The sequence below is a fragment of the Pseudochaenichthys georgianus genome, unplaced genomic scaffold (genome assembly GCF_902827115.2).
Source record: "Pseudochaenichthys georgianus unplaced genomic scaffold, fPseGeo1.2 scaffold_418_arrow_ctg1, whole genome shotgun sequence".
In the NCBI taxonomy this organism is placed as follows: Eukaryota; Metazoa; Chordata; class Actinopteri; order Perciformes; family Channichthyidae; genus Pseudochaenichthys; species Pseudochaenichthys georgianus.
The window spans coordinates 1-27,969 of record NW_027262983.1 but is presented as its reverse complement, the minus strand read 5'-3'; the positions used below and the strand labels follow the sequence as shown (position 1 = coordinate 27,969).

At 45.2% G+C, this 27,969-nt stretch overlaps 2 protein-coding genes across 2 annotated transcripts; one reads left to right on the top strand and one right to left on the bottom strand.

The window, feature by feature from the left end:
- Positions 1–13,318, top strand: LOC117442370 (PDZ domain-containing protein 4-like; the record flags this gene model as incomplete). Its single annotated transcript, XM_034078369.2, has 5 exons — positions 1–51; positions 1,919–2,017; positions 2,092–2,154; positions 3,012–3,113; positions 8,428–13,318. Coding segments are annotated over 5 exons (2,253 nt in total), but the record flags the coding sequence as incomplete, so codon positions are not given.
- A 2,326-nt stretch (positions 13,319–15,644) lies between these two features.
- LOC117442367 (lysine-specific demethylase 5C-like) lies at positions 15,645–27,963 on the bottom strand. The gene is made up of 14 exons (XM_034078366.1): positions 27,951–27,963; positions 27,373–27,554; positions 27,163–27,287; positions 25,745–25,901; positions 25,582–25,672; positions 24,713–25,086; positions 24,383–24,521; positions 23,339–23,518; positions 22,207–22,335; positions 19,246–20,013; positions 19,082–19,124; positions 18,717–18,916; positions 17,377–17,566; positions 15,645–16,488 (listed from the first exon to the last, which is right to left on the bottom strand). Exons 1-14 carry the CDS (start codon positions 27,957–27,959, stop codon positions 16,211–16,213), a joined length of 2,865 nt encoding a protein of 954 aa, XP_033934257.1. The 5' UTR covers positions 27,960–27,963; the 3' UTR covers positions 15,645–16,210.
- Between the last annotated feature and the right edge of the window lie 6 nt (positions 27,964–27,969).

The window sequence follows — 27,969 nt, the reverse complement described above, 5'->3', positions numbered from 1 at the left end:
TTCGACATCGCTCAGCATGAAGTGGACCGCCCGGACGAGCTGGAGTACGAGGTGAGGGTCTTCAAATATATAGAGAGGCGAAGTCCCGCCCATCTACTTCCGGTCCATGGGACCTTATCTCTGAAAAAGTATGTATTGAAGTCAATGGGGAGAGAAAACGTATCTTTCGACCCCGTTTGAATTGTGCCATGAATTACACATATGATGTTTGTCAATCTTAAAAAATAATTTCCGTGTCAAAAAAGTCACAGTTTGTCGTAAAACTGTTGAAATATAAGACTATGAGAAATACGCAACTAGAAAGACTACAAATCCCAGAATCTCGGTCCCGCATGCTGGCTCTCACGGAACCGACTAATCAATCAATCAATCAATGTTTATTTATATAGCCCAATATCACAAATGTTACATTTGTCTCAGTGGTCTTCACAGTGTGTACAGAATATCAGTATGACAATACGACACCCTCTGTCCTTAGACCCTCTGTACCCTCACATCGTACAAGGAAAAACTTCCAGAGAAAACCCACAGTTTAAAGGGAACATGGGAGAAACCTCAGGGAGAGCAACAGAGGAGGGATCCCTCTCCCAGGACGGACAGACGTGCAATAGATGCCGTGTGTAAATTGAAAAGATAATACATTTGCAACATAGGTAGTCCAAATGTTTGGAAATGCATGTGTGTATAATAGGAAGATGAATCCACGAGGATATCCATCCAGGACCGATGATCCAGGACCACAGCCATGACTCAAGATCCAGCGCTCGCGATCCAGGACACAGGACCGCAGGATCATCCATGACTCCGGATCCCGGCGTATATAGACACCAAAAAGAAAGACATTTGGGGAAGCTGGGTTAATGGGAACATGAGAGTACACAGGTACAGACAGAGAGAAGGAAGAAGTAAGATGTCCCCCGACAAACTAAGCCTATATCAGCAAAACTATGGGCTGAATCTAATCAGCCCTAACTATAAGCTTTATCAAAAAGGAAGGTCTTAAGCGCACTCTTAAAAACGGATAGGGTGTCTGCCGCCCGAACACAAACTGGAAGCTGATTTCCACAAATGTGGAGCTTGATAAGAAAAGGCTCTGGCTCCCATTGTACTTTTAGAGACTCTAGGAACAACCAACAACCCTGCATTCTTGGAACGCAATGCCCTAGTAGGACAGTAGGGTATAATGAGTTCTTTAAGGTAAGATGGCGCCTGCCCATTAAGGGCTTTGTAGGCGAGAAGAAGAATTTTAAATTCTATCCTGTGTTCTATAGGGAGCCAGTGTAAGGCAGCCAGAACAGGAGTAATGTGGTCCCTTTTCCTAACTCTGGTTAGTACACGAGCCGCAGCATTTTGAATCAGCTGAAGCGACTTGTCTGACTTCTTGGTACTCCCTGATAATAAGGAGTTACAATAATCCAGCCCTGAAGTAACAAATGCATGGACTAGTTTCTCTGCATCGGTTTAAGGCAAGATATGCCTGATCTTTGCGATGTTAGATGGAAGTAGGCGGTCCTTGAAATTGATTTAATGTGGGCGTTAAAGGATAAATCCTGATCAAATATAACACCAGGATTCCTCACAGTCTCACTGGAGGCCAAATTAATGCCATCCATAGTTAGTATGTCTTTAGATAATGTGTGTGTGTGCGCAGCTCTCAACGTGCCCAGACTTGGAGATTTTTTTGACTTGCAAAATTATCTTTTAAATTGACAAACATCATGTGTGTAATTCGTGGCACAATTCAAACGGGATCGAAAGATAATCGTTCTCTCTCCATCGACTTCAATACATAACTGTTCCGATGGTCCCATGGAGCCCCCCCGGAAAGGGAGGGACTTCGCCTCTCGATACATGTAAACTCTGCTAATGTACGAGGGGAGACTTTAGATTCAAACTCTCCCGTTATCTTCTGCCTCAGGAGGTGGAGCTGTATAAATGTCGTCAGCAGGACAAACTGGGGCTGACGGTGTGTTACCGGACGGATGACGAGGAGGACCTGGGCATATATGTGGGAGATGTAAGTGACAAAATAAAGTTTTTACATTTCCTATTTCTTTACACCAAACAACAAATCGTACTTCTTTCCTCCAGGTGAACCCCAACAGCATCGCTGCGATAGATGGACGCATCCGCAAAGGAGACAGAATCCTACAGGTACAGCTTTGTCAGAGTGCGGATAACATTCTTTATGTTATGCCATCAGTAATATGTCTTGTCTTTATTATTCGGTATGGTTTGTCTGTTTTCATTTGCTCACTGTTGCAGGGTTGCACTACAACACCTCATTGTTGTGTTACAATGACAATAAAGACTTTCTATTTTAATCTATTCTATTATTTTTACTAAAAACGAGAATGATTATAAATCTCCTTTTCCAAGAGAAGAAAACAAGCAGCAGCACAAAAAACACGGTTGCAGACATTAATACAAACAATTTGAAGTTAAGGGAGAAAAACTAAGAGTAGGAGAGGTATGAGATATCAAAACATCTACAGGTGTTTCTGCTTCAATTTGTGTGTGTGTGTGTGTGTGTGTGTGCGCGGTAGGAACATAGTGCTTTTCTCTATGTTCCTGCTGACTTTAGATAAAGTTGATCAGAATAAGATCGAGTAGCGAGGACAATCATTTCCTAGTTTCACAGCTCAAAGGGAAGAAGAGCAAAGCCAGTGGTCGTGAGGCACTTTCATCACCGTTCAGCTGCCAAGGCGCTCGGACGTGTTCTTACGATAGAAACGAGGGTTGTGTAACTCTTCACAACAACCGTTTTTATGACTTATTCATTTGTTACATGACGGAGCACACTGGAACCCTGGTGCACAATCCATCTGGAGAGGAGCCTCTTTTAATCCAGCCGTATTAAAGACACTGATAACCGTGCGGCACGTCTTCAGAAGGCTCTCATCAGAGCACGCTGCATGTCATGACTCGTGCTATTCAGCTGCCTGTGTCCTGAAGGTTAGCTCACTGAGTCCAGTCTGGGTTATCGTTCTCTGACTTTGATCTCCTCTCAGATAAACGGCGTGGACGTCCAGGACAGAGAGGAGGCGGTGGCCCTCCTGACCCGAGAGGACAGCACCAACGTGTCGCTGCTGCTCGCCAGGCCAGAGGTGGAGGTGAGGAAATCAAATATGATGCAGGCTTCAGGGAGGAAGGATGAGAGATGAACCTAAAAACGGACCTTCATCTGCTTATGTTTTAGCAGGAAATCGCAGTGTAAGATAAGATAATTGACCTAAATAAGTACAATTTAGATTTGTACTTAAAGGTGGGGTGGGTAATTCACTTCAGAAACACTTTTTGTTATATTCCATGGAATGCTCTTAACATCCCGATAGCAATGAATATATGAAGTGCTTTGACATAAAAAAAATATCATCAGTGGAAGCCGTGGCGCTGTAAAAAGCTCGACCAATCATCTGAGCCGGCTAAAGTAACTGGATGGCCTACCTGCCTGTCAGCCTTCCATCGGGGCACAAACTTATCTCGTGCCCTCATTGGTCATGTGCGCGTTCGTGTGTTGGAGGAGGGGCTCTGTGAGGAAGTGGCAGATTTGTTCCAGTTGTGTATTTTCAAATTCTAGCGATCTCGAGCCGGTTTCTCCAAAATGACCTACCCCACCTTTAACTTGTGTATTTCCATTTCCTGCTATTTTATGCTTATACTGCACCAGATTTCATTGGCAAATATTGTATTTCATATAAATATATAGGAAATTAAATATGATGTAGTCTTCAGGGAGGAAGGCTGAGAAATCAACCTTCCTCTCCTTATTTTGAGCAATAATTCAGTGTACATGCCTGGGCCTGGGCAGTGGTGGGCAGAAGATAATAACCTACTGTAAATGACTAAGTACAATTTAGATTTGTTCTTAACTTGTGTATTTCCATTTGCGGCTATTTTACGCGTTTTCTCCACCAGATTTCAGAGGCAAATATTGTATTTCACACAAATAATTTTTTTCGAAGATTCAGATGAATTATTATTTTATATTATAAGATCTTATTGTTTATCTAATATGTCCAACATCCTCCATGTTGTTGTTATTATTAGCTTTTTAACCTGGTTTATTTACAGCCATGTTAACACGATGACAAAAAAAGGAAAATATACGTAAAACACAAATGATATGTGTTTTTATGGGTAAAGATGAAATTTTACTGATTTATTTGTGAATTAAACAAAAAATATCAGATCCTCTTTTAGCAGAAGCGACATAAACACATGAATGCATCACTAATTATAACCCAATAAGCTGTACTTTAGCTACATGCTTATACACAACATTGTGATTGCAGGACTTGTACTTGAGCAGATCCACTTAAAATACATCATTAGTCCACTACTGGGAATATACAGGTCGAAGAGAAATGGAGAAAGAGTACGTGCTCTACTCGGTATCCTGCAGAGAAAGCGTGAGCTGTGGAAACACGAGTACACAGATAGTGTGTGAGGGGGGGGGGGCAAGTAGTGTGTGTGCTCACAGAGCTAATGTTGTTTCGCTCAAGGTCAAAGTGATGCAGATATGACACACACCTGACAACCCTCAATACCACGCGTGTTCACAATGACCTGTGAACAGGACACTGGAACGTACATGTTTACTGCACACCATTGTTAAAATCCAGAGGTAAAAGAAGGACTCTGAATTTTCCCTTGAAGCTATTGGTGTGTTTTATAGGTTTGAGTGCATGTAAATGGTCTGCAAAGGACAACATCTGTGTGTTCCCTCCAGACGACGTACAGGAATGCTGCAGTGCAAACATACACAGAATATAATAAGTAACAAAAGTACTCGTTATTCAGTAGGAGCCATTTCTTATGTATTTCAATATTGTATTGTTATTATTAAGGCATCAGTGTGTTGTTGCTTTAGTGTTCAACTTGATGGGTTGCAGGTTGGGTTTATTTGAATTGACACATACTGCAGGGTAGCTTAACCTACTATATAACAATTTAGTAGTTTAATTGTATTTCATATGAATCTAAATCGGAAAAATAGCTAATTTAAGCTTTAAAGTGAACGTATTGGAGGAAAAAGTACAATATTTGTCTCAAATGTAGCCGAGTTTACTTACAGTACTTGAGTAAATGTACTTTATTACATTGTTCAAATGAGGCAGACAGGATCACAACAATCTGTATTCTGGCTGTGCGGAAGGAGCTAAAGGGCAGATTTAAAAGGCTCATTAAAACACACACACACACACACACTTCAATATACCCTTGCATTGAGAGATAGCCCGGCTATAGCCGGTGAAAGGCTGGCAGGAAGTGTGTCGCTCCGGCCGGCGCTGCATTAGGATGCAGGGGAGCGAGGAGGAGTCGTCGGAGGGAGAAACGCACGAGCAGATTAAAGCCTGATCGTTTGTCTTCGGGGGAAACAGAGAGAGGTTTTCAGAGAACAAGAACCAAGATAATCAATAGTTAGTCTGAAGTCTGCACGCCCTCACGTTCAAATCAGACCAATTAGCCGAGATCTCCTGCGCTCCGAGGAGAGTTCGCTCCGTGTCTGATCTTCTGCCGTCAAAACAGCTCAGAGAACAAGATGAAAATAAGATAGAAACATTCAGGATATTTATTCTCTAAACTTTCAATTAAACATCTTCTACTTAATATCGTATGCAGTGATGGGATGTAATGAAGTGCATAAGGCCAAGTGCTAAAACAATTGGAGCTTGTACTTTACCTTAGTTTTTATTTTATGCTAATACTCTCCTACATTTTGAAAGCCAATATTGTACTTCTTATACTTTGTTACACATTGAAATCAACCCAGCAGTATATCAAGTATTTTAAATAAACCCCACCTTTACAACACTGACATGAAGAACACATAATGCAACCCAATTACAGTGATGTACCTGAACGCGTTCAATGAACGATCGTTCATGAACGCGTTCATATTTTGGGCGAACGTGAACTGAACGTACTGTATTTCCGCTAGATGAACGTAATTGAGAACGCGTTCATTCTCAGCGCTGTATAACGGCGTTCAAAAGTGCGTTCATTCTCAGCACTGTATTATAACGGCGTTCAAAAGTGTGCCAGATTTCATATGCCTTTCAGCCGAAAACCCAGTTAAAACACACCGTAAACAGGCTTCAAAATAATGCGGAAAACCACCCAATCTGGCAACAGCAAGCTGCCTGTGACGCGTACGCGCCTGTCACCCCTGGCTGTCGCACTAAAATATAAATATACTAAATATATCAGACTCCTCACAACAAACAATGTGGAACCGCGGAACCGGCGAGCATTGAATGAATGAATGAATTAGTATGGACGAAGCCGAGAGCAGCTGCAGCAGCACTCGCTCAGAGTGAGACTCTATGGCAGGGGTGGGGAACCTCCGGCCTCCGTCCGTATACGGCCCGCGAGACAATTTGGTACGGCCCTCGAGGTAATTTATAAACACACGCAAAAAATAAAAAAATGAAAGAAATCTAGACCGCAAAAAAATTAAACAAGCGAGTGCCTGTTTTTCCTGGCCAAGGTCAGGGTCCTTGAACACAACACGAGCCTAACGTGTCATCACGTGGTATATGTCTCGACTGACAGGGGTGCAGTTCTGACGGAGAGCACCAGAACGCCACTCCAGCACTTCAGAAATTGCAGTACCGATAAGTCCATACACATGCCGCAGTTTCTGCGTGTCTGTGTCTTTAGTTGAAAGCCCAGTGGCGATCTGCTCATCTGTCATTCTGATCAGACAGTCAATAACTGTGTTGTTATCATTAGCATCTGGTAAGCTAGCTATGCTAACAAATATAAGAAGCTTTGTCTACAACCAGTGAGGTAAAGGCACATCTTTATATGATCATTTTTAAAGTTATAAAAAAAATAAGAGAATAAAGTAAACAGGTATAAAATACTATATGACAGTTATTAATAAAGAAGAATACAGTTTGAAAGGGTAGTGATTTGTCAAATATCCATACATTAAAAGAAAATCTGCTTACAGTTGTGTTTGGGTGTTGAGAGATGTGTCCATAGATCTCCTAATGTTGCTCTCAAAGTGCAACAAATCTTCCCAGGGGAGCATGCCCCCCGGACCCCTCTAGAGGAGGTTAGGTCCCCCCCACTTAAACCATGTTCACATGGATAGGAAACTAAATACATTTGCACAAATCTTGTGTCCATATCTTTCTGTGTTGGTGGTCACGCCACACCCTGCACGTGCATGCATACGCGAGTCATGGTGAGATATCTGGATTAGGAGGTTGCTTTTTCTTTGCACAGAATGAAATGAATGGGCTGTGATTTTAGTTTTTTTTAAGCAGAGGTCAATAACTTGTACGGCCCTCTGAGGATATTGTAAACATTGCAATGGCCCATTAACATCGTACAGGAGACAAATAATAGCTCGCAGCAACGTATTGAAAAAAGAACTATAAACTATAAATTAGTTCATTTTTGAAACCATGAACTTTAGTTCAACATTTTGAATTATGAACTATGAACTGAACTAGTTCATTTTAAAATATGTGAACTGTGAACTGAACTAGTTCATGTAGAAAGTGAACTTTCCCAACACTGCCCAATTACAATCCAATTATCTCTATGTCTTTCTGCAATGGGTCATTTTGCGTAACTAGTACTTTTACTTTTGGTACTTGGAGTATATGTTGATGCTCATACTTGTACTTTAATATTTAACCAGATTTTGCCTTTAAGTCAGCAACAGTAGCAGCTCTGAACAACAGTCCTTATAAATATTAAATCTATGCATCTCTCTGGAAACATTGAATTTCTTCCTCTCGAGTTCCTCATGTTTGGTTGTTTTTGGAACAATATTTACTTGGCTGCAAAGGAAAGCAGTGTTTAACCTATATTAAAATCTCACACGGCACTGGCTCCATCTAGTGGCAGGAAAGGGAACTGCTACACATCCGTTTTAGGAAATGCTGTATTCAACTTCAGAGAGATAGTTCAGATGGTGAGGAAGTAAGGTTGTATGGTGTATAGTTGCTTGTAAATATATATTGTTATATAAGTATTTGTATGTTTTTATATGTAATGCGCCTTCTTTAAATATATTTCATTCTTAAATAGAGCAGGAAAACCAATGTCCCCTTGGATAAATAAAGTATTCTGATTCAGAAGTAGCAGCATGTATTACAAAAGCGTTTATTTCACAAGTAGTGTTAAACGTTGTCTGACAAAGTACTTGTCCTTTGTCTGGTCATCTTTACGCCTTCTGCCAGTCGACCAAGTTCAGCCACCTGTGTCGTGTTTGTGTGAGAATACTCACCTGTAAATGTAAAAGCGCTTTCTCCAGTTGTAAAGACTGGAAAAAGCGCTATATTAATAAATGCATTGGATTTGACATCGCATTTAAGCATTGCAACAAGTCTAACAAAATACTTTTCCTTTGTCTCTCCAACTTTACACCTTCTGCCATCGACCACATTCCACCATTACTCCCAGAACGACAACCAGCTGGATCCAGACGAGTTGGACTTGGAGCCGGTGGACAACGCTGACCACCTTCCCAGCAGAGCGAGGACCTCCGTTCTGGGCGGTGTTGCAGGTGGAGGTTTGCTCCATCGCTCTCTGAACCGCGACTCACCTGATCTGCTGCACGCGGTGCTGAGCAACAGCCAGGAGCTGGACAGCGGTGTAGGTCGAACGGACGAAAGCACTCGCTACGAGGAGTCCTCAGAACACGACCTCCTGGGTGACGATCACACCAGCGCCTCCAACACCAACACAACCAACACCCCCGGCAGCATGCGGAAGTTTCTCTCCGGAAGAGAGGACACACCACCCTTGTTGCACTCCCAGGACCTCCAGTTCAGCACGGACTCCCTCTTAGGACTGGACTGCGGAGGATTCGAGCCCGTGGAGCGGACGTATGCGGCCGATCCCGTGAGGATGATGATGCCCGGGCTCACCGAGGAGGAGTGCGAGCGTTACAAGGAGCTCCTGGAGATCAAGTGTTACTACGAGAAGAACAGCAATGCTCTGATGCTTCTGGAGGGCCAGGGGCTCGAACAAGAAGACGGTGAAGGAGGCGGTGGGGTGTCGCTGGATGTGAACAGGAACGAGAGCCTGACGCAGCACGAGATGGCCCTCCTGGAAGAGGAACTGCGCCACCTGGAGTTCAAGTGTCGCAACATCCTGAGGGCGCAGAAGATGCAGCAGCTGAGGGAGCGCTGCATGAAGGCGTGGCCGCAAGAGGAGAAGAACGGAGCGAGCGGACTGGGAGCCGGACGATTGGACGCGAGTTTGGTCGGCGAGGAGTCGTGCCACCACGCGCTGTCGGACATTAACGAGCTCCCAGAGAGGGAACGCTCGGATAAGGACAGCACGAGTGCCTACAACACCGGGGGGGAAAGCTGCCGGAGCACCCCGCTGGTCAACGATCAACACCCGTCACCCTCCACTCAGAGTCTGCAGGGCGGAGAGCCTCTTCTCCCCGCGGCAGGTGTGCCTCTTCCAGCCTCTGCAAGGCACAGAGAGAGGGGGACGAGGGGCGACAAGCCTCAAGCAAACCTGAACCAAACGTACTCCCCGCACTCACACAGGAAGCGAGCCGACGCCAAGACATCCAGCCCGGGAGTGAAGGTCAGGTCTTTGTCCCGGGATCGAGGAACCAGACGGGGCTCAGATGGAGAAGTCAAACGCCATCTCAAACCCACGGGTGAGCGGTCTGGAGGACACAGCGCCGAAAACAGCCCCTACCTGTCCCGCCGTGACACGAAGCCCCAGCAGCACTACCTGAGCTGCATGCAGTTGCGTTCGCCCTCCGCCTCCGAGCAACTCATGGATACCTGGGGCGACGACAGCCCCATGAGTTTGGGAAGCACCTGTAAAGACGTCGCTCAGGTGCCCTGGTCTCCGCCTCCTCCTCCCCCCCCTCCCCCGCTGCTGCCTGCCTCGCCTCGCATGGAGTGGAAGGTGAAGATCCGCAGCGATGGGTCTCGATACGTGGCCAAGCGTCCGGTGAGGGACCGCCTCCTGAAGGCCCGCGCCATGAAGATCCGAGAGGAGCGCAGCGGCATGACGACGGACGACGACGCCGTGAGCGAGATGAAGATGGGGCGCTACTGGAGCAAAGAAGAGCGCAAACAGCAGCTTCAGAAAGCCCGGGAGCAACGGAGGCGTCGGGAGTTCATGATGCAGAGCCGATTGGACTGTTTGAAGGAGCGTGATCGAGATCAAGGCGGTGGAGGGCAACAAGGGGAGACCCAGCTGCCGGAGCCCACCACCATTTTGGAACTGTGCCACCGCAGAAGCATGAAGAAGAGGAGTCGCAGGATCATGGACAACTGGATCACGATTCAGGAGCTGCTGGCCCACGGGAGCCGGTCCGCGGACGGGAAGAAGGTCTACAACCCCCTGCTGTCCGTCACCACCGTCTGAGGTACGACGGGAGGCCGGCAGCAACAAAGAGATTGAGTAAATTCGGTATTCATATGCAGAATCTGCAACGGGACAAGATGTTGGTGTGGGACGTGTCCCAAGAAGTAATGACCAGTGACGTTTGAGCAAGCTTTGGTTGAATACAAGCCAACAGTTCATGAAAGAAGGAAAAGATACAAAATGTGTTGGACTAAAAGGCAACCCAGCGTCTGACAAAGACTTAGCTTCAAATCGGACTGTAGTTTGGCTACTTGTACAGTAATGGTCATTTTCTGTTGAATGCAACTTCCTTCGTACGTCTCAAGTTGCCAATTGGACAGTAAATAACGAGAAGCGCCTGGAAAAGGACGTTTTTGCACGGAAGTCAGCCGTTGACACTCTCTAGTTACCCCAAGAGGCTTTTTGTCTTCAGAGCAATATCTGAGGGGTTTCGAGATTGGTGAGAAATATGTGTTTTGATCGAGACTATTGGAAGAACACGAGCTGCTTTCAGTCAAACTTGGCACGAAAATGTATCTGCAGGCGAAGTGGGAATATACAGAAGCACACATCAAGCACCAACCTAAACATTTGGAGGAAGCTAATAACGGAAACTCACCTGAGTCAAAGCACACATTTACAATCTTCTTAATTCAAAACTGCAGATGCTTTTCATGAATGCAGATTTACAAAAAGCCACGCGATCATTTTTGAATGCGCTGAATCCATTTCGACCGTATGAATGGACTCAGGAAAGGTTTTCACAAAGCTTTACCTCTCCTCTCTCACGTAAGGACTGTGATCGCTTTATCTTTCACAGAAACTTGTACAAGCTTTTCCGATTTGAATGTCACAGTCGATGCACAAAACAAAACGAGGGAAGACAGAGGAAAAGATGAGCATTTGAAACACATTCAGAGGGTTTAGAAATCATCGCTCGAGTTCTGTCTTCCTATATAAAGGAGAGATGGCACCCCCTGCGGTTTAGCCACGAGAGGAGTGTTGCACAAAAGTAGTTTATGCAGGCCTCTACATTTGTATGAAGGAGAGAATCGAGGAAAATCTAAAGTGGGGCTGAGAACAATGTGAACACTTGATGAGCAAAAAGCCACTTCTGTGCCATAGAACTGTATATTTAGAGTCCGTTTGCTGAAGGACATTTTTCAAAAGGACGTTGTGTGCCGGTTGATGTCGTTAAATCGTCTTCATTCTTGTAGTCTTCATGTACAAATGCTCCTTTAGGCGCTTTCACACCGGAGTACTTTTCCTGTTTAGTTCCGATAGTTCCTGAGATTTTGCGTTCACACCAAAAAGAGAACTTAGTTCAGAGAACTTTTACCCCATTTGTAGTGCCTGCTAGAGAGGTGGGACTAGCCTGGGGAGAGAAAACTGGAACGGCTGGGCGATTTGCAAACCACGCCCCGTAAAACTCTGAAAAGTTTTGTGAAGCCGCCATTTTATTTGCTGGCATTAGCATTATTAGCATTAGTATTAGCCCCGCACACCAACGCAGAGAGAATAACTTATGGCAACACAAAATAAAACATGGGAGCGGTGGAGATGAGGAGGTGTCGGCGTTCTGGCGATTTACTCGGAAGGCTTCAGTAGAAGCTGCTGGGACTCCCAGCAGCTTCTACTGAAGCCTTCCCCAACTCCGGGGACTTCCGGCCGGGGACTCCGGGTGGCAGTATACGCCGTGAAGTGGTTTGCGGCCTGCCAGTAAACCCAAAGCAGAAGAAGAAGTGACGTCAGCGGCTTCATTTGCCTAATCCTCCCTCAGGGAACTTATTCCGGTGTGAACGCGATCGGCTCTTAGTTCCATGGGGGTACTAAGTGCTGGGAACTAAGTACGGCAAAGTCCTTGGTGTGAAAGCGGCTTTTGTTTTGATACAGGACGGCATTGTCTCACCACAGATGCTTTTTTGATAACGACGAGCTGAGCGGTGCCTTTCTTTCAGGCAGACTTCACTGTAGAGCACAACTTTCAAACAATTGAAAAAAGGCTGAAGGAGTTGAACGCTGAAGCACGGACAAAATGACGGGCGTTTAGTCGTAACTTTTTTGGAGAAAGGCAGTGTGTCGAACAAAGCACAGAAAACATTTGATTTTTCATTCAAAAAGGTACATGGGTACGCCGGCTTGAAATATAAGCGCTCCAACGGGCCAACACATTTCCATGAGGAAAATCGCACTTTGAAAAACGATGCAGAAAAACGTGCAAATGAAGAAACATTTCTACCAACTTGACATCACGTGCACAGCATTTAGAAAAATCGTTCACCAACCTTTAGCGTCCCTGGTTTCCGTTGAGCTTCTTGCAGCATATGTTTATTTGCATGTGCAGCACTTAGGAAACCCTGCGCATGTTTGTTGGTGAAGAGGTTTCTTCATTTACATGTTTTGGCAAATTCGTGTTTTATTTTTGCATTTATGTTTTAAGCTGCAGCGCGTTTCTCCGAATGGAAGTGTTTGTGCGCCGCCGTACGGTTGCCATTTAAATGAAAACCATCAAATCTTTTTTTTTTTACTTGCAAAAAGCTTCTTCCAGTACAAGACGTTTTGGTCAGTATGCAAAATAATGTATTTCACTGTCGACTTTGAACAAGCCTAGTTCGTTGGAAATCAAGACTAATTTTTGCTAATTAAATCCCAGTCATTGTCAGCGGATTTTTCTGTACTTTTCCTGTATTTTTTTTAACTCAAAACAGAAGATGTTGCTTATTAAAAGTGCTCTAACAGCTAACGTACCTGTAATGAACAACAGCCGATAATGGGGTGTTTCTAAAACCCTGTGAACAAAAGCTGATTTTTTATTTGGCTTATATGCATGTTTGATATTGAGGCTGAAATGTTTTTCTTTCATGTATTTTAAGCCTTTAACATTCTGTTATTGTGGATGTGTCTTTCTATGAACTTGCTTAAAAACTCAAAGCAAACATGGTGTATTTGTTCAATATCGTGACGTTTGTTGTGTGTCGGCCATTTTCCAGTGAAAGCTTTTCTAAATAAATGCTGTGATGATTAAATACATTTGGTTGATGTCCTTAATTATACATTTTTTAAAGGGGACCTGTCGTGCAAAAAATACACTTTTTGATGTCTTGTATACATAAACGTGTCCCCGGTGGGTCAGGGAACTCACGCAGCGTCAGAAAATAAAACCCTCTCTCTTTTCCTCCGTACCCAAATCTCTAAAAACGGGGAACAACGGAGCTGATCCAGATTTGCGTCCGATATGACGTAACATCTGAAATGTGGACCCACGGCCCAATCAGAAACATTGCTATCAGAAACAATGCCCGACTGTTTTGGAGGTAATATGGTCGGTGTTTACATTAGCATCGCTAGCACTCAGAGCTAACCTGTACTGGAGAGCATGTGTGTGAAGAAGCAGGAAGTAAAAAGGAACTCACCTTGTGGTGTAACCGGCAAGCGAGAAAGCCTTTGAGCTCCAGACTGTTTCAGATCCTTGATAATCCATGATATGGAGTTTCATCACGGCAGCATTTAGTTTAGACGGTAGCTGCCGGGTCCCGCATGAGCTCAGACCCCTCCTTTTTAAAACTTTATACCCAGAATCAGCACTTTTGAAACAGGAAGTGAAATAGAGGGATATGAGGCATGGCTAGAATGGGTGATCTGTTTGGTATTTTGAACGAAACACTTCATCAGGGTATATGCAGGAATCCTGAAGTCAAATGTAAGACATTTTAAGACCTCATCGCAACTTCGAGTTCTAACCGGTTACATTGGCGACACACTTTACCTCACATTTACTATATTGATTGTAAGATAGCACAACTAAACAGAGTGCAGACAGACTACTGAAGCCTCCGCTCCACATGAACTTCAGAGAGGTCTCTGTGAAGGTCAGGTTTAATGCAGCATGCTGCTTTGCTGCTTCTGGACTCTGTGCTCTTTCATTCCAGTGAAACCATCAGAAACCAGTAGAAACCAGTATTTCACCAATAATCAAAACTTTGAAATATATGAAACGTTGGTGAGCTTCAGCGGGGTAATGCTAGATAGGAGCTCCATCACAAATACCCAGGGGTTCAATTGGGCGGGGGCTGTCCGGGGCACAGAGGACGATGCTCTGACGTCATCACCCTCGCACATTTGTCATATGTTTACAAAAAACAATATATATGTTAAGACTTTTCTCGTTCTTAATATAAACTATATTTAGGGTCGATATGCGTTGACCTTACTTTAAAATAGCAGATCTCTGTGACCGGATATCGTTTGGCTTAGTGAACGTGTGTCTCTTCCTTGGAGGAGCAGCATCGCCCGGACTCCGCGGCTCCTTCGCAGAGAGTCTGCACTGCAGCGGTGTGTGTCAGCGACGTGCAGTCAGGGGAGAGGAGTTTATGTTGAAACCGTTTGAGTGGCACACTTGTTAGCCTGTTCCATTCTTCTTCGTTTTCCGAAGCCGTGGCTTGGAAGCATACTTGCTTCGTTTCTGAAGGAAGTGACTTTGAAGTACGCGACTACCAAGTCAGCATCCTCGAGATTGAGAAACTGCCAGTATGTTGGACCGGACAGCTTTGATCCCCCCCCCCCCCCCAGAGTGGAGCAAGGCAACCAAACTTAAAATAGAGTGGCGAAGTCCCGCCCATCTACTTCCGCCCCATGGCACCTTATTTCTGAAAAATTATATATTGAAGTTAATGGAGAGAGAAAACTTATCTTTCGATCCCGTTTGAATTGTGCCATGAATTACACATATGATGTTTGTCAGTCTTAAAAAATCATTTCCATGTCAAAAAAGTCACAGTTTGTCGTAAAACTGTTGAAATATAAGACTATGAAAAATACGCAACTAGAAAGACTACAAATCCCAGAGTCCCGGTCCCGCATGCTGGCTCTTAGGAACCGACTAGCTCCCCTTGTGTGTGTGCACAGCTCTCAACGTGCCCAGACTTGGAGTGATTTTCACCTCTTTTAATACTTTCCGCCTCATTCTGAAAGAAAGGAGTGAAATGTTCCAACGTGACGGCCGTCTGGGTGTGTGGTGCGAGACGGGAGATGTAGTTCATTGAGCGGTTTCACACAAACATTTTTGTAACTTCACAGTTTTACGACACATTTTAATTTTTTTGACTTGTAAAATTATCTTTTAAATTGACAAACATCATGTGTGTGATTCGTGGCACAATTCAAACGGGATCAAAAGATAATCGTTCTCTCTCCATTGACTTCAATACATGATTTTTTTTTACATGATGCTATTGCCTAAAAATAGCATGATGGACCTTTAAAGGGTTTTTTGATGAGAAATAAGGAGTCGACATATCCTAAACAATTCTAAACCTTTATTTTTCTAACAAGAGTGAAAAGAAACAAAGGCAACATTTAAATGAAAAGTTTATACACAAACTCACGATGACTGCGTGTCTGAATATCAATAATAATAATAATAATAATATTTGAAACCAGGAAACAAAATTAATTGTGACAAAGTGAGTTACAGTGAAGTTACCTTAATGTTCAAAGAGAGATAAAGAACGAGGGGGGGGGGGGATTGATAAGGAATAAAATATGGAGTCAAAAGGATGGGCGCTTAAAAAAAAAGGGGGGGGGAAAGGAAAGGAGGAGACAGCCAAGAGGTACAGATATTAATTCTGGGAAAGTAGCACCAAAAACACTAATGCCTGTTTTTAACACTTCCCAAAATGTTCTCAGTTTATTCAAAAAAAAAAGCATGTCCCCTCAAAAACAGCATCAAACACAAGATTCAACACAGCTAAAAAAATACAAGTGTAACCACGGTGCTGTTGACTTTAAGGATCAGCAGGAAAACTCCTTGGCTGCGGGGTCCAAACTCACAACTCGGGCTAAATCGCTCATCCGACGTCATGATGAACTAACTTTTAATACGGCTGGGATAACGAAGCATACTGACCGACCTCTGAGACCCCCCCCTCAGTCTGACTTGGGTCCAGGGAGTAACGTTTTGGGGGGAGATATGGCGGTGGAGTGTAGAATAAGTCGTGGCTCTGTTAGTGTCTGGGTGAGGGATGAGACGGGGTGTAGAGAGGGGGGGGGGGGGGTGAGAGGGGGGAGGGGGATGTCCGGCATCTTTCTGACAATTCCTCCGACGATCCTTTAAACAGAGCTCCAGCCGTGACTTTATCACAAAATCTGACCGAGGAGAAAAAGGAAATATGTTGATGTCAAATCAAACTTCAATCAATTTACTAAAAATACAGTTTCAGATATAAAAATATATCCCACTTAAGGACATCAATTCTTACTCGAGGTCTATGCAGGAATCCTGAAGTCACGATGTAAAACCTTTTAAGACCTTTTTTAAGACCCTTTCCATACATGTTAAGACCTCATCACCACTTGGAGTTCTAACCGGTTACCTTGGCGACACACTTCACCTCACATTGACTATATAAAGTATTGATTGTCCTTCCTCCTTATCGTCCAACCATTTGGACGCAGACTTGCATTTCCCCATAACGATGCTGCTTAGCAACCGGCGTAAACGGTTGCATTCAGGCACACAGTGGAATACAACCTCTTTGGACCATTTATATACTTACTGAAAACAAGCTACAAAATGTAAAACCTTGGAAAATGCCGTTTGATACTTTTTAATAGCCTTAATTTTCACTAAATTGATTGATCAACTTGTAATACTTTTTAAGACCCCGCGGACCCCCTGTTATTAGAACTGTTTTCAAAAGACTTTATATCAATATTCTTTGTTCCACCTTTACTCAAATTAGTCCACATTATACCAAATCTATTATTTAATTATTTGTATTAGTATTTGAATCCTTTGAAAAAGTCTGTTTAGTTCAAAACAACATGGCCGTTATGTAAACAAAGTTCAACAAAATAATTAAATTAAAACTATCTATAGAGAGAGTTAAATATTTGGTAGTTAAGAACATGCATGATATTTAAAATATTTATTTATTGTCAGAATTGTAATCCTTTAAAATGCCAGTATGTTAATATACTTCCACTCAGATATTATTACACATGTCCTTATATAAGAGGGGGGGGGGGGGTTACCTCTGGTTTGGTGTGGACAGGTAACTGAGGGGGGGGGGCTGTGTTTGAGGGGGCAGGTTTTCTTTGACTCTGAAGAATCCAGTGACCTCCCCCCGGCTCCTTCTCCACTTCCTCCTCTGTGACTCTTCCTCTTCCTCTTCGAGTCCTTCGCTCGGCCTCGGCTCGATCGCCTCTGCTCCTCCAGCTCAATCTGAGAGAGAGAGAGAGAGGGGGGGGGGGGGGGGGGGGGTTATCAGAGAGGAAGCGGTGGACTGACATCACTAAAAACGTCATATTATCCCGTCCCTCCCAGAAGAGCTGCGAGCTCGTTCCCCGGTCAGAATGTACTCTTGATAAAACGTAGCATTTTAAAGTCACAGAAATGACTCTATAAAAATAAGAACACATTTTTACAGAAAAGGTCATTTTATTAATGGGAATTATGGACTTTTCAACAGACTATGGGAGATTATGTCGTTAAGATACATTGAATTCATCAGAAATCCATTATGTCCATCATCATTGAACTAGGGGACACTGGCAGAGACGAAAGACACTAATGGCGCATTTCCACTATAGCGCGGTTGCGTTTCCACTAGGCGTAGTTCCGGCTAGCGGGTACTTTTTAACAGTTTTCTGGCCCCATAAAATCGAGGTTTTTTCCGGGCCAACAACCAGGATGAGTCGGGCTGAGCATGCTAAACTAGAGAGAGAATCTCTGGCAAGGGGGCTACAACTACAACAAGATGAACATATTTGACCGTGATTTAATTGTAATACACGTTTCAAAATGATGCCGAAGTAACAACATACTGATACCGGTTAGTAAAAAACATGAATTAATGCTTTGACAAGTCTGCAGACAGACGGCAGGCGAAAAACCTTTTAGAATGCGTGTTTTCTGAATGGAGATTGGCTAAGCTAACGTTGGATATGCTCCGACCGTCCACACTCACACCAACGGCCTACAGACATAAATAAAGCAGCGACTGTATTCTCCATGACACAGGCAGTCTGTGGTTTGTACTTGTTTCACTTCTGTCTAGTTTCTGAACAGATATGAGGAGCTGTGAGCTCTGAGGGCTAACGGGTCCTAAACTGTAAATGGAGGTCAGGTACTCTTTAAAGCAGCTGCTAGTTATGGGTACTTTTTACTAAAGGACATTTCAAAGCCCCTTTACTTTGGCTTGAGTAAAGAAGTTTAGTCAGTACTTCTACTTTCACCAAAGTATTTTCAAACACGAGTATCTGTACTTCTACTTGAGTAAAGGATGCGTGTACTTTTGCCATCTCTGTCTAAATGACAAACACTGGTTATGCATTGTGGAGACGCACTTCAAAGTTAGAGTCCTGTTGCTGACCTGTACGAGCGTGCGCAGTGTGTCCGTGGGGGGGCTGGAGGCGGCCTGCAGGACCCTGTGGATGGTGAGGCTCTGGTCCAGAGAAACCTCCAGCAGGTCTCCCTCCAGCTGCAGATCCTCCAGCTGCTCTCTGGAGGAAGGGAGCAGCTCCACCACCCCCCCCTTCAGCAGGGGCAGCAGGGCCAGCAGAGAGCCCACACCTGGGGGGGGGGGGGGGGGTGAGGACACGCTTTGAAATTATGCAATTAACGAATGAGGAACTGTACTTCATTTTCAGACCAAATAATACATATAGAAATGATAAACCTGATGGATAAAATAGATAATTGTGAGTCGCAGGCCTTCAAATCCACACGACGTCTTACCTGTAACATTTGATTTCTTGTTGATGCCATTTTCACACCCAGCCTGAGGGAAAAGAAGTCGACTCAATATATGAGAATAAATGTAAAGACAACATTAAAGCTAACCGTTATTTGCGTCTCGCAGTTTCTTTAGTATAATAACGAGGAAGAATAGGCTTGTTTACCGGAACACCGTTGCTGTCCTTGCTTTTCTTCTTGGGCGAGTTCTCGTCGGTCAGATCGATGACTCCCTCCTCTCCCTCACCTCCCTCAGAGTCTGATAAAACGATCACAGAGTTCCTCACCTTCTCCTGCTCTCCGCTGTCCCTCTCTGCCTCCTGACGCAGAGTCTCTTTGAGTTCCTGCAGCCTCTGAAGGGCCCCCTGCAGCTCGGGGGTCTCCAGGGCCTCTTTAGCGCGGCCCTGCCAGGTGATGGTCCTCTCGGTGAGGCACTGCAGGGCCTCTCCCTCCGGCAGGCGCACCGGCAGCCTCTGCAGCGCCACCAGCAGCGCCAGGATGGTCTCCAGGCGGGGCCGCCGCGACCTCTGGCACCGCGGACACAAGAAGCGCGAGTCCCAGTCCCACCAGCAGAGGGCGCTCTCCTGGGGCCCGGAGGAGGGGAACAGGGAGGGGAAGGAGACGCAGCCCCCGTGGAACCAGTCCTTACAGAGGTGGCATCGCAGCTGAGGAGCCCGAGGCTGAGCGGAGCACACACACACCGCCTGAGGAGTGTGTGCGTGGTTCCCGTTCTCTGATAAAGAGTTCTCCGAGTGGCTGGATGTGTCCGTCTCCATGGCGTTGTCCATGTCCCACCTCCCGTTCTCCTTCTCCTCCGAGCCGCTGCTGCTGTTGCTCCCCCCCGCCGAGTTTAGTCCAGATTTACACATGTTCCCTTTCTGTAGCCTCAGCAGCGCCTCCTTCTCCTGCTGCTCGCCCTCTTTGAACGCCATCACCTGAGACGAGACACACACATGTTACACACAGAAATAATATGTATTTAAGAGCACAGCTATAGGCCTACAGCTTTCATGTGCGGAGGTGATTCACAATCAGCCCAGCTGTAGAGAAGACCCTCTCAGCTGGAACGGAGGTTGCGGGTATAGCATATATAAATGTATCTCTTCTTAGAGTGTAAATAATTACCGGACTATGACTGGTAAAATATGTTGAATACCGGCAAAACTAAATCTCTCCTGTCAAAATGTCTATGTACTTTGCCGCCACACACGGTTGCCAAGCAGCGCTTATTGTTGTTTAGGCTGGCCATGTGTCGCGAGTGTTGACGGGGCGGGGGAGCACACACATGAACTGTTAGCGCCGGAACCTCGCAACGGCTGCGGAGCTCATTTGCGCCACATTTGGGCCTAAGATGAGGTTTGAGTCTGCGTGATCTGCGTGTAGGGAGGGGCAGCAGCCATATCATTGGCTAGAACTACTAGATCTGATGGATTTGGACATAAACGCGAGTGAAGTATAACCGGACACGAGAGAGAGATCAGCACCTGCAGCTCTGCCCGCTGTGAGGGAGCGGTGAGCGGAGCAAAACACACCTTTAGACGTCACCTAACATAGTTAGCTATGGCATAGTCGTATATATATATATATATATACACATTGAATTATTCAATTTGATAATCAACTTACAGTCCCCCAAAAAAAAAAAAAAAAAAAAAATGTTTTTATAAAAATATACATAACTCATATTCGAATACCTGAATCATTTCGAATATTCGATTAATCGTTCCCATCCCTAGTTCACACTGCAGTACTTTTCCCCCTTTAGTTCCGAAACGTCGCGTTCACACCAAAAAGAGCGGGAACTAAAAATTAGTTCATGAGAACCTTTTCCGTCCCTGTAAGAGAGCAGGGACTTCCGTGGGAGAAAAAGGTTCCCGTGTCTGATTGGCTGGGCGGATTGCAAACCACGCCCCGTAAAACTCCCCAAAAGTTTTGTGAAGCCGCCATTTTATTATCCCCGCATTAGCATTATTAGCATTAGCATTAGCCCAGCGCAGAAATGCAGAGAGACTAACGTATGGCAACACAAAATAAAACATGGGAGCGGTGGAGATGAGGAGGTGTCGGCGTTCTGGCGATTTACTCGGAAGGCTTCAGTAGAAGCTGCTGGGACTTCCAGCAGCTTCTACTGAAGCCTTCCCCAACTCCGGGGACTTCCGGCCGGGGACTCCGGGTGGCAGTATACGCCGTGAAGTGGTTTGCGGCCTGCCAGTAAACCCAAAGCAGAAGAAGAAGTGACGTCAGCGGCTTCATTTGCCTAATCCTCCCCCAGGGACTTTGGTCGACCTGGGGGAAAACAACGACGACCTTTGTGGGGAAAGTACTCTGTGTGAACCCAGCAGCTTATGCGCCTTATGAAAGATTTTAAAAAGGGTCACTTTTGAATTCTTTGTGGAACCTATTTGTGTCTCTCAATGACTAACGGCACTTCTGATATCCGTTGAACATTGAGTGATAACGCTGCAACAGGCAGTCGCAAAACCACCTCGACAAAGAACAAAAACATCTGTGCTTAGGCTTGATTCTCTCCACTCTCTCTCTCTCTCTCTCTCTCCCTCTCTCTCTCTATCTCCCTTTTCCTTCTGCTCTCTCTCCCCTTCTCTCTCTTCCCCTTCTCTCCCTCTCTTCCTCTCTCCTCTCTCTCTCTCTCTTCTCGTCGTCTCTTCTCTCGCCTACTCTCCCTCTCTCTCCTCTCTCTCTCTCTGCTTCTCTCTCTCTCATCTCTCTGCTCTCATCTCTCCTCTCTCTCTCTCTCTCTCTCTCTCTCCCTCTCTCCCTTCTCTCCACTCTTTGTTTTTGTGTCTATCAAAGTTTTCCTCAGTGAAGTCTCGTTCTGAAATCTTTTTTAAATCCACATTGTGGAAATCAGCTAAATATTCAACACAGTCACCTCGTGTGTGTGTTTGTAACAAGATGTATCCTTGAGCTAGACTTTGGATCCTTCTAAGATGACACGATAATGTGAGTCTGAGCCGGTGGGATAAACAAAAGCCTTTCGTCGGCCGACATGAACACCGCCTGAAGCATTCATTAGACCTTCTCTTAATGGGCCGACTGGACGCGTGTTGTGCCATCAGTTATTGAGACACACGGGGAACCGGGTCCGGGCGGAAACACATGGGACTCACGATAGCTGCAGGGTCCCTCAGGTCGTGAGCAGAGAGGCCCAGTGTGTTGGTGTCAGAGTCCTCTGAAGGCTCGTCCAGCGGGTCCATCTCGTCCCGCCTCTCTCGCCTCTTTGCACACGGACACAACACCTGCAGGGAAACAACAGACTGTAGTGCTTTCCTCCCACGGGCCATACGGGTATTAAACACCGGAACTTCTGAAACAACATCTGGCTGCAACTTAGAGATACAATATTCCAATATTCCAATGTGTGACCCGCTCTACCGAAATCAGTCGGAACGGCTCATTTCAAGTTTTTCAGGGTTCGGGGTTTTGTTTGATTTTAAATAAACAAAGTCTTGGCTTTCAGAATGTGAAACTTCTATTTCCAAAATCACGATAAATACATGTTTGAAGCTTGTGAAGGAAGAAGAGAGCTCTCACTCGCACCCTGCTGTTCCGCAGCGCCGCCCCCCTCCCTCCGCTGACATTATGAATGTAAGGTATAGTGATCATAGATAACACGGCAGGGTCCGTGACAGTTTGTTTTCATCTGATTTCAAACAAAGTCTTGGCTTTCAGAATATTAAACTTGTTTCGGCAAATTCAGATGATAAATACAACTTTGAAGCTTCGGCATAATTACAAGCGGAGAACGGAGTAGCTTGACGTCACTGCAGGCCACACACACACGCACACACACACGCACACGCACACTCCCCCCAGACCAGTAAACCAAACCAAAATATCTTCCCTCCATACTACTTTGATCATTTGCTAGCCGCTAATAACCAATCAGATCGATGGATTCCAGTCATTATATAATGTGACATATTTTGCTTAATATTTGGAGAACAACAACATTCCTGATATCATTAGAAAGCTAGGAATCTCCTCTTTGTATACAACTCTAAATTTGTCTTCGGGTCAATGCGACTGATTTCGATGGAGCCGGTCACATATAGACTATTCTGCACTATTTCTACTATATCCTATTTTCTTTACTTGCACTATTAGCAGTTGTATTGTGTTACTGTGACCTAATGTTGTCGTTGTCATATCTACACTGCAGCTGTGCACACATGACAAGAGGAGCCTTCAATACGATAACTTATCTCGTTGCTTTAAACACAGAAATGTAATGCCGCTGACCTCCAGCAGGCTGTGCTGGCTGCTCTTCTTCAGGAACGTCTTGGTGGCCTTCTCTCTCCAGGAGTGAGCGGAGGCCACCTGCAGCTCCAGCTGACGCAGCTCCTCCATGTAGACGGGCAGGTCCCTCCCGATGGCCACCAGCCCCTCCAGGTCGTCCAGGCACGGGTAATGCTCCCCATTCTGCAACCAAGGAGACCACTGATTATCCTCGGGTTAGACACTTCACCCTCATTTGCTCCGGTGGGTATCGTCCACAGTATTCGCTCTTACATGTCCAATATGTGTAATGTGTAATATGTAAAGCGTAAAGCGCTTTGATCACTTCGAAAAGCGCTCTGATAACAATGTAATTAATTATTATTATACAGTATAAGGGTCATTTGCAATTTGGGTTCTTCGATTTAATTGGATGATGGGTTCCTTCGGCCATTGTAGGTAAAACAAGTGAAGCCCTGAGCCTGTGTTTCAGGTTTCAGGCTGGAACAGGACATCCCAGAACAAATGGCTTCACGGTACTCATCACAGCTTTGGAGGCAACAGGAAGGGGTGGTAACTAGGGTTGCCAGAAACTGACCATGATCAAAATCGATTATTCGGCAGCCCTGGCGAATAATAATCGATTACAAACAAACTGGTGGTGTGACCAATGGCCATTTACAATTATTAATACTATTACTATTATTAGCATATATATATTTATATATATTTTGGTTGAAACTAAGCCAGAAAAAAAAAAAATACATAAATAAAATCGATTTTTAAAAATAATATTCGATTATGGAGACTAACGAATATTCGAATATTCGAATAATCGCTGGCATCCCTAGTGGTAACATCTCAAATATTCAAGATTAAAAGGCAGACGGACAGAAATTCATGGTTATTCTCTGAGATACAAAGTGTTATTTTGCGTGGGATGTGCTCGGGAAAAATATCAGATATCCTAAAATATCAATATCAGTTCATAATGCAAAACGAATTGGTGGAGATACGCCATGGTAACGTATCACACTGTTCCAGCTAAACATTGGTTTGCTTCTCTACCTGGATCTCCTCCAGGTCTGTGACCCAGGCCCGCGCTCGAATGAGGCAGCCCTGCAGAGCCAGGATGTTCGGCAGCTTCACGGGAATCAGCTGAGCCTCGTTCACTATCGCCTCCAGGGTGGAGAGAGGGTGCTTTTGCCTGCGAGAACAAAAGCACGACGATGACATTTCAACGTCTCAACAGGATGAACGAGTTCAGAGTTATGCAGCTGAAGCAGAGAGAAAGGTGTCGTCGCGTCAAATGAAGAAGAGGGGACACATGTTGATGTAGAAGAGACATGGAGAAGAGGGGACACATGTTGATGTGTCTCCACTAAACGTCCCTCTCACCTTTGCTCCAGGCAGATCTGAGCCTTCTCCTCCCAGCGCTCTGCGATGGTGAGCAGCTCCTGCAGCTCCGCCATGGCCGTCTCCACAGAAACGCTTTGTGGCACGTTGCAGCCCGCCTCCATCAGGGTCCTCAACACGTCCAGCATCACCTCCTGCCTCTCCCCGCCCTCTGTGCCCAGGGTGCGCCTCACCTCCTCCAGCCACACTCCCTGCTCCTTCAGGCCCTCCAGGGACTCGCACTCGGGCACCAGGACCGGCAGCGTGGCCCCTCTCTCCAGCAGAGCCTGCAGCTCCTCGGGAGGGGAGTCCCGCCTCCAGGCGCCGGCCAGGGTCTGAGCCTGGCTCTGGAAATCCTCCACCGTCCGCAGAACAGCCTTAAAATCAAACAGTACAAAGGTTAGCCATTGTTGCACTAAATAAAATGAGACGCTTTGAAAACATGTTTTATTGACTTCTAATAATTAATATAATACAAAATAACGTACAATATGAATGAAAATCAAACAAAGAAACATCTAAAAGTACATTTTGAAAAGTTCAAATGGGTGAAAAATACAAACTTGGTTTAGGGATGCACCAAGTTTTTTTTTTATTACATTAAAAGTTCTAAAGCAGTACTTTTTAAATGTATTTATCCATACGTTAAAATAGTTTTTGGCGCATAAATATTTGTATTAAGTTTGGAATTATTTATATTTTTTTTTACCACAACAAATTGAACAAAGGTTCACTAAATAAGGGGACAACCTTTATATTCAAAGTGTCTGCAGCATTTATTTGTTATATGTGCTTTAAAATAGTTTTTGGTGCATAAATATTCATTTGTATTAAGGTATCTTAAGTGGGAAGCTACATGTTTCTCTCCTCACCTGCACCGGCTCCAGCTGGCTGATCACACAGGGCAGGTTCTGCATCGTCTCCACCAACGACTTCAGCTCTGCCAACGTCATCCTGCTCTCGCTGGGACGAGAGGAGAGTGTAAGAGCACGATATTAAACAGTCGGTGTTCATGTGAAGCCCCGATCTACCGACCTGCTGCTGCTGCTTGAGTTACTGGCGAGGAAGTCCGTGCTGGTCTTCTGGCAGCGCTCGATGTCTTTGAGGACAGTGTTGAGTTTACGCAGGAGTTCGTTGTCGGGAAACTTTCTCTCGGCTGCTTCCGTCTTCAGTAACTCCAGATCGGCAATTCCTGAAATAAGTCAAATTGGTTTAACCACTTTATTTAAGAGAATACAATTCCTATCACATGTATGAAGAAATTTACAGTTTTTTTGTTGTCGAAAATATCGTTATTGCTTTTCTCAGTTTTTTCTTACAAAAGCAAGTGATCCAGATCAGTGTTAATTTCGTCAACGACCTTTTTTACACGACAAAGACGAGCTAAAAATAGATTATTGATAATAAAAACTGACGAAATGTATATTTTGTTTTCGTTGACGAGACTAAGGTGTTAATGGTGGACTATCGGACATTCAAAAAGCAGGGCATTTCCCCCAAGTGTCCGTCTTGTCTGTCAAAACGCATCTTACGTTTCCAACTTGCAATATCATTATTTCCGCTCTCTTCACTCCAGAAGAGCGATCTCCCTGTGTGGGGGGGCGGGGCCTAACTCTCTTCCTCTCTGTGTGGGGGGCGGGGCCTAACTCTCTTCCTCTCTGTGGGGGGGCGGGCGGGGCCTAACTCTTTCCCTCTCTGTGTGGGGGGGCGGGGCCTAACTCTCTTCCTCTCTGTGGGGGGGGGGGGGGGGGGGCGGGGCCTAACTTTCTCTCTCTCTGTGTGGGGGGGGGCCTAACTCTCTCCCTCTCTGTGTGTGGGGGCGAGGCCTAACTCTCTCCTTCTCTGTGTGTGGGGGGGGCGGGGCCTAACTCTCTCCCTCTCTGGGTGTGGGTGGGCGGGGCCTAACTCTCTCCCTCTCTGTGTGTGGGGGACGGGGCCTAACTCTCTCCCTCTCTGTGTGGGGGGCAGGGCCTAACTCTCTCCCTCTCTGTGTGGGGGGGGGCCGGGGCCTAACTCTCCCCCCTCTCTCTGAGTGGGGGGGCGGGGCCTAACAGAAGCTGCAGCTGCGTGCACACAGATTTTTAAGAGTAGTAGTACCGTTAAAAAACGTAACGATACCCGTCCCTAGATATTACACAAGTTAAGTGTTAAGAGAGTGAAATGTTGCTTTACGAATTTCAACACTTGATGCTGTCATCGTGATTCCAATTTCAGAAACCTGTATTTGCCTAACTGAATTAGTTAGAAGAGAGGAAACATTTTGACTAAAAGTTGACTAAAATGTGATGATTTTTTATCGACTAAAACTAACAACCATTTTCATCTAAAGACTAAATCAAAAATATCTTCCAAAATGAACACCGATACAGATCAGATACGCAAGTAACGATATACACACATGCTGACGAATCAAAATCTCACAAATGTACAGTTCGTGTGTGTTGACTTCCCACCTATCTTGTTTCCTTCCTCCTGCTCCAGTGCCTCCTTCACTCTGTTGGCCCAGGAGTCAAAGGACTCTGAGCGGACCTTTAATCTGTGTAACATGGCCAACAGCTCGTCCAGGGTGTATCTGTATCTGCAGGGTGACGGGGAAACGTGAGGGAATTAACGCCGACACTTCAGATCAAACTAGAAAGAAAGCATTTGCACGAGAACCGTACCTGAGGTAGAGTTTTTCCGTGGGGCAGTTGCACAGGTCCTGAGTGTGGTAGAGACACACGAGGCGCTCGGGACAGTTGGAGCAGGCGAGAGCGGAGAGGAAGCAGGTGGTTTTACATGTATCACACTGACGCTCGTCGTCGGGCAGAAGCTCAAACGCCTCACGCTCGGCTTCAGTGATGCCCTGCAGGTGCGACACAGATTATAATCAGTCAGAGTTTCAGAAGTGCTGATTTTGGGTATGTGGTTCGCATTGAAGATGACGTCACGGCTCCGCCTACACTGCGTTGCTAGGATACGCTCTACCTGCTCTCAAGTCAAATCGCTTTTCAAAATCATTCATCCCCTCTGCACTCAAACTTTTACATTCTTGATAGGTTTTTTTAAATTGATTATTTATTTACTTATTGTGATGCTTTGAACTATTTATGGTGTAAATTGGAATGATCCACATCCAGGTGTGCTTTCTCCCTGTACGTTCCTGCCTGTTTTCATGACATGCGCTGCTCATAACCAATGGCCCCTTGCAGGACTAATAAAGTTGTTGATTGATTGATTGAGGTGTATTTCTGTGTCTCACCCGTTCCATGAGTCCCTTG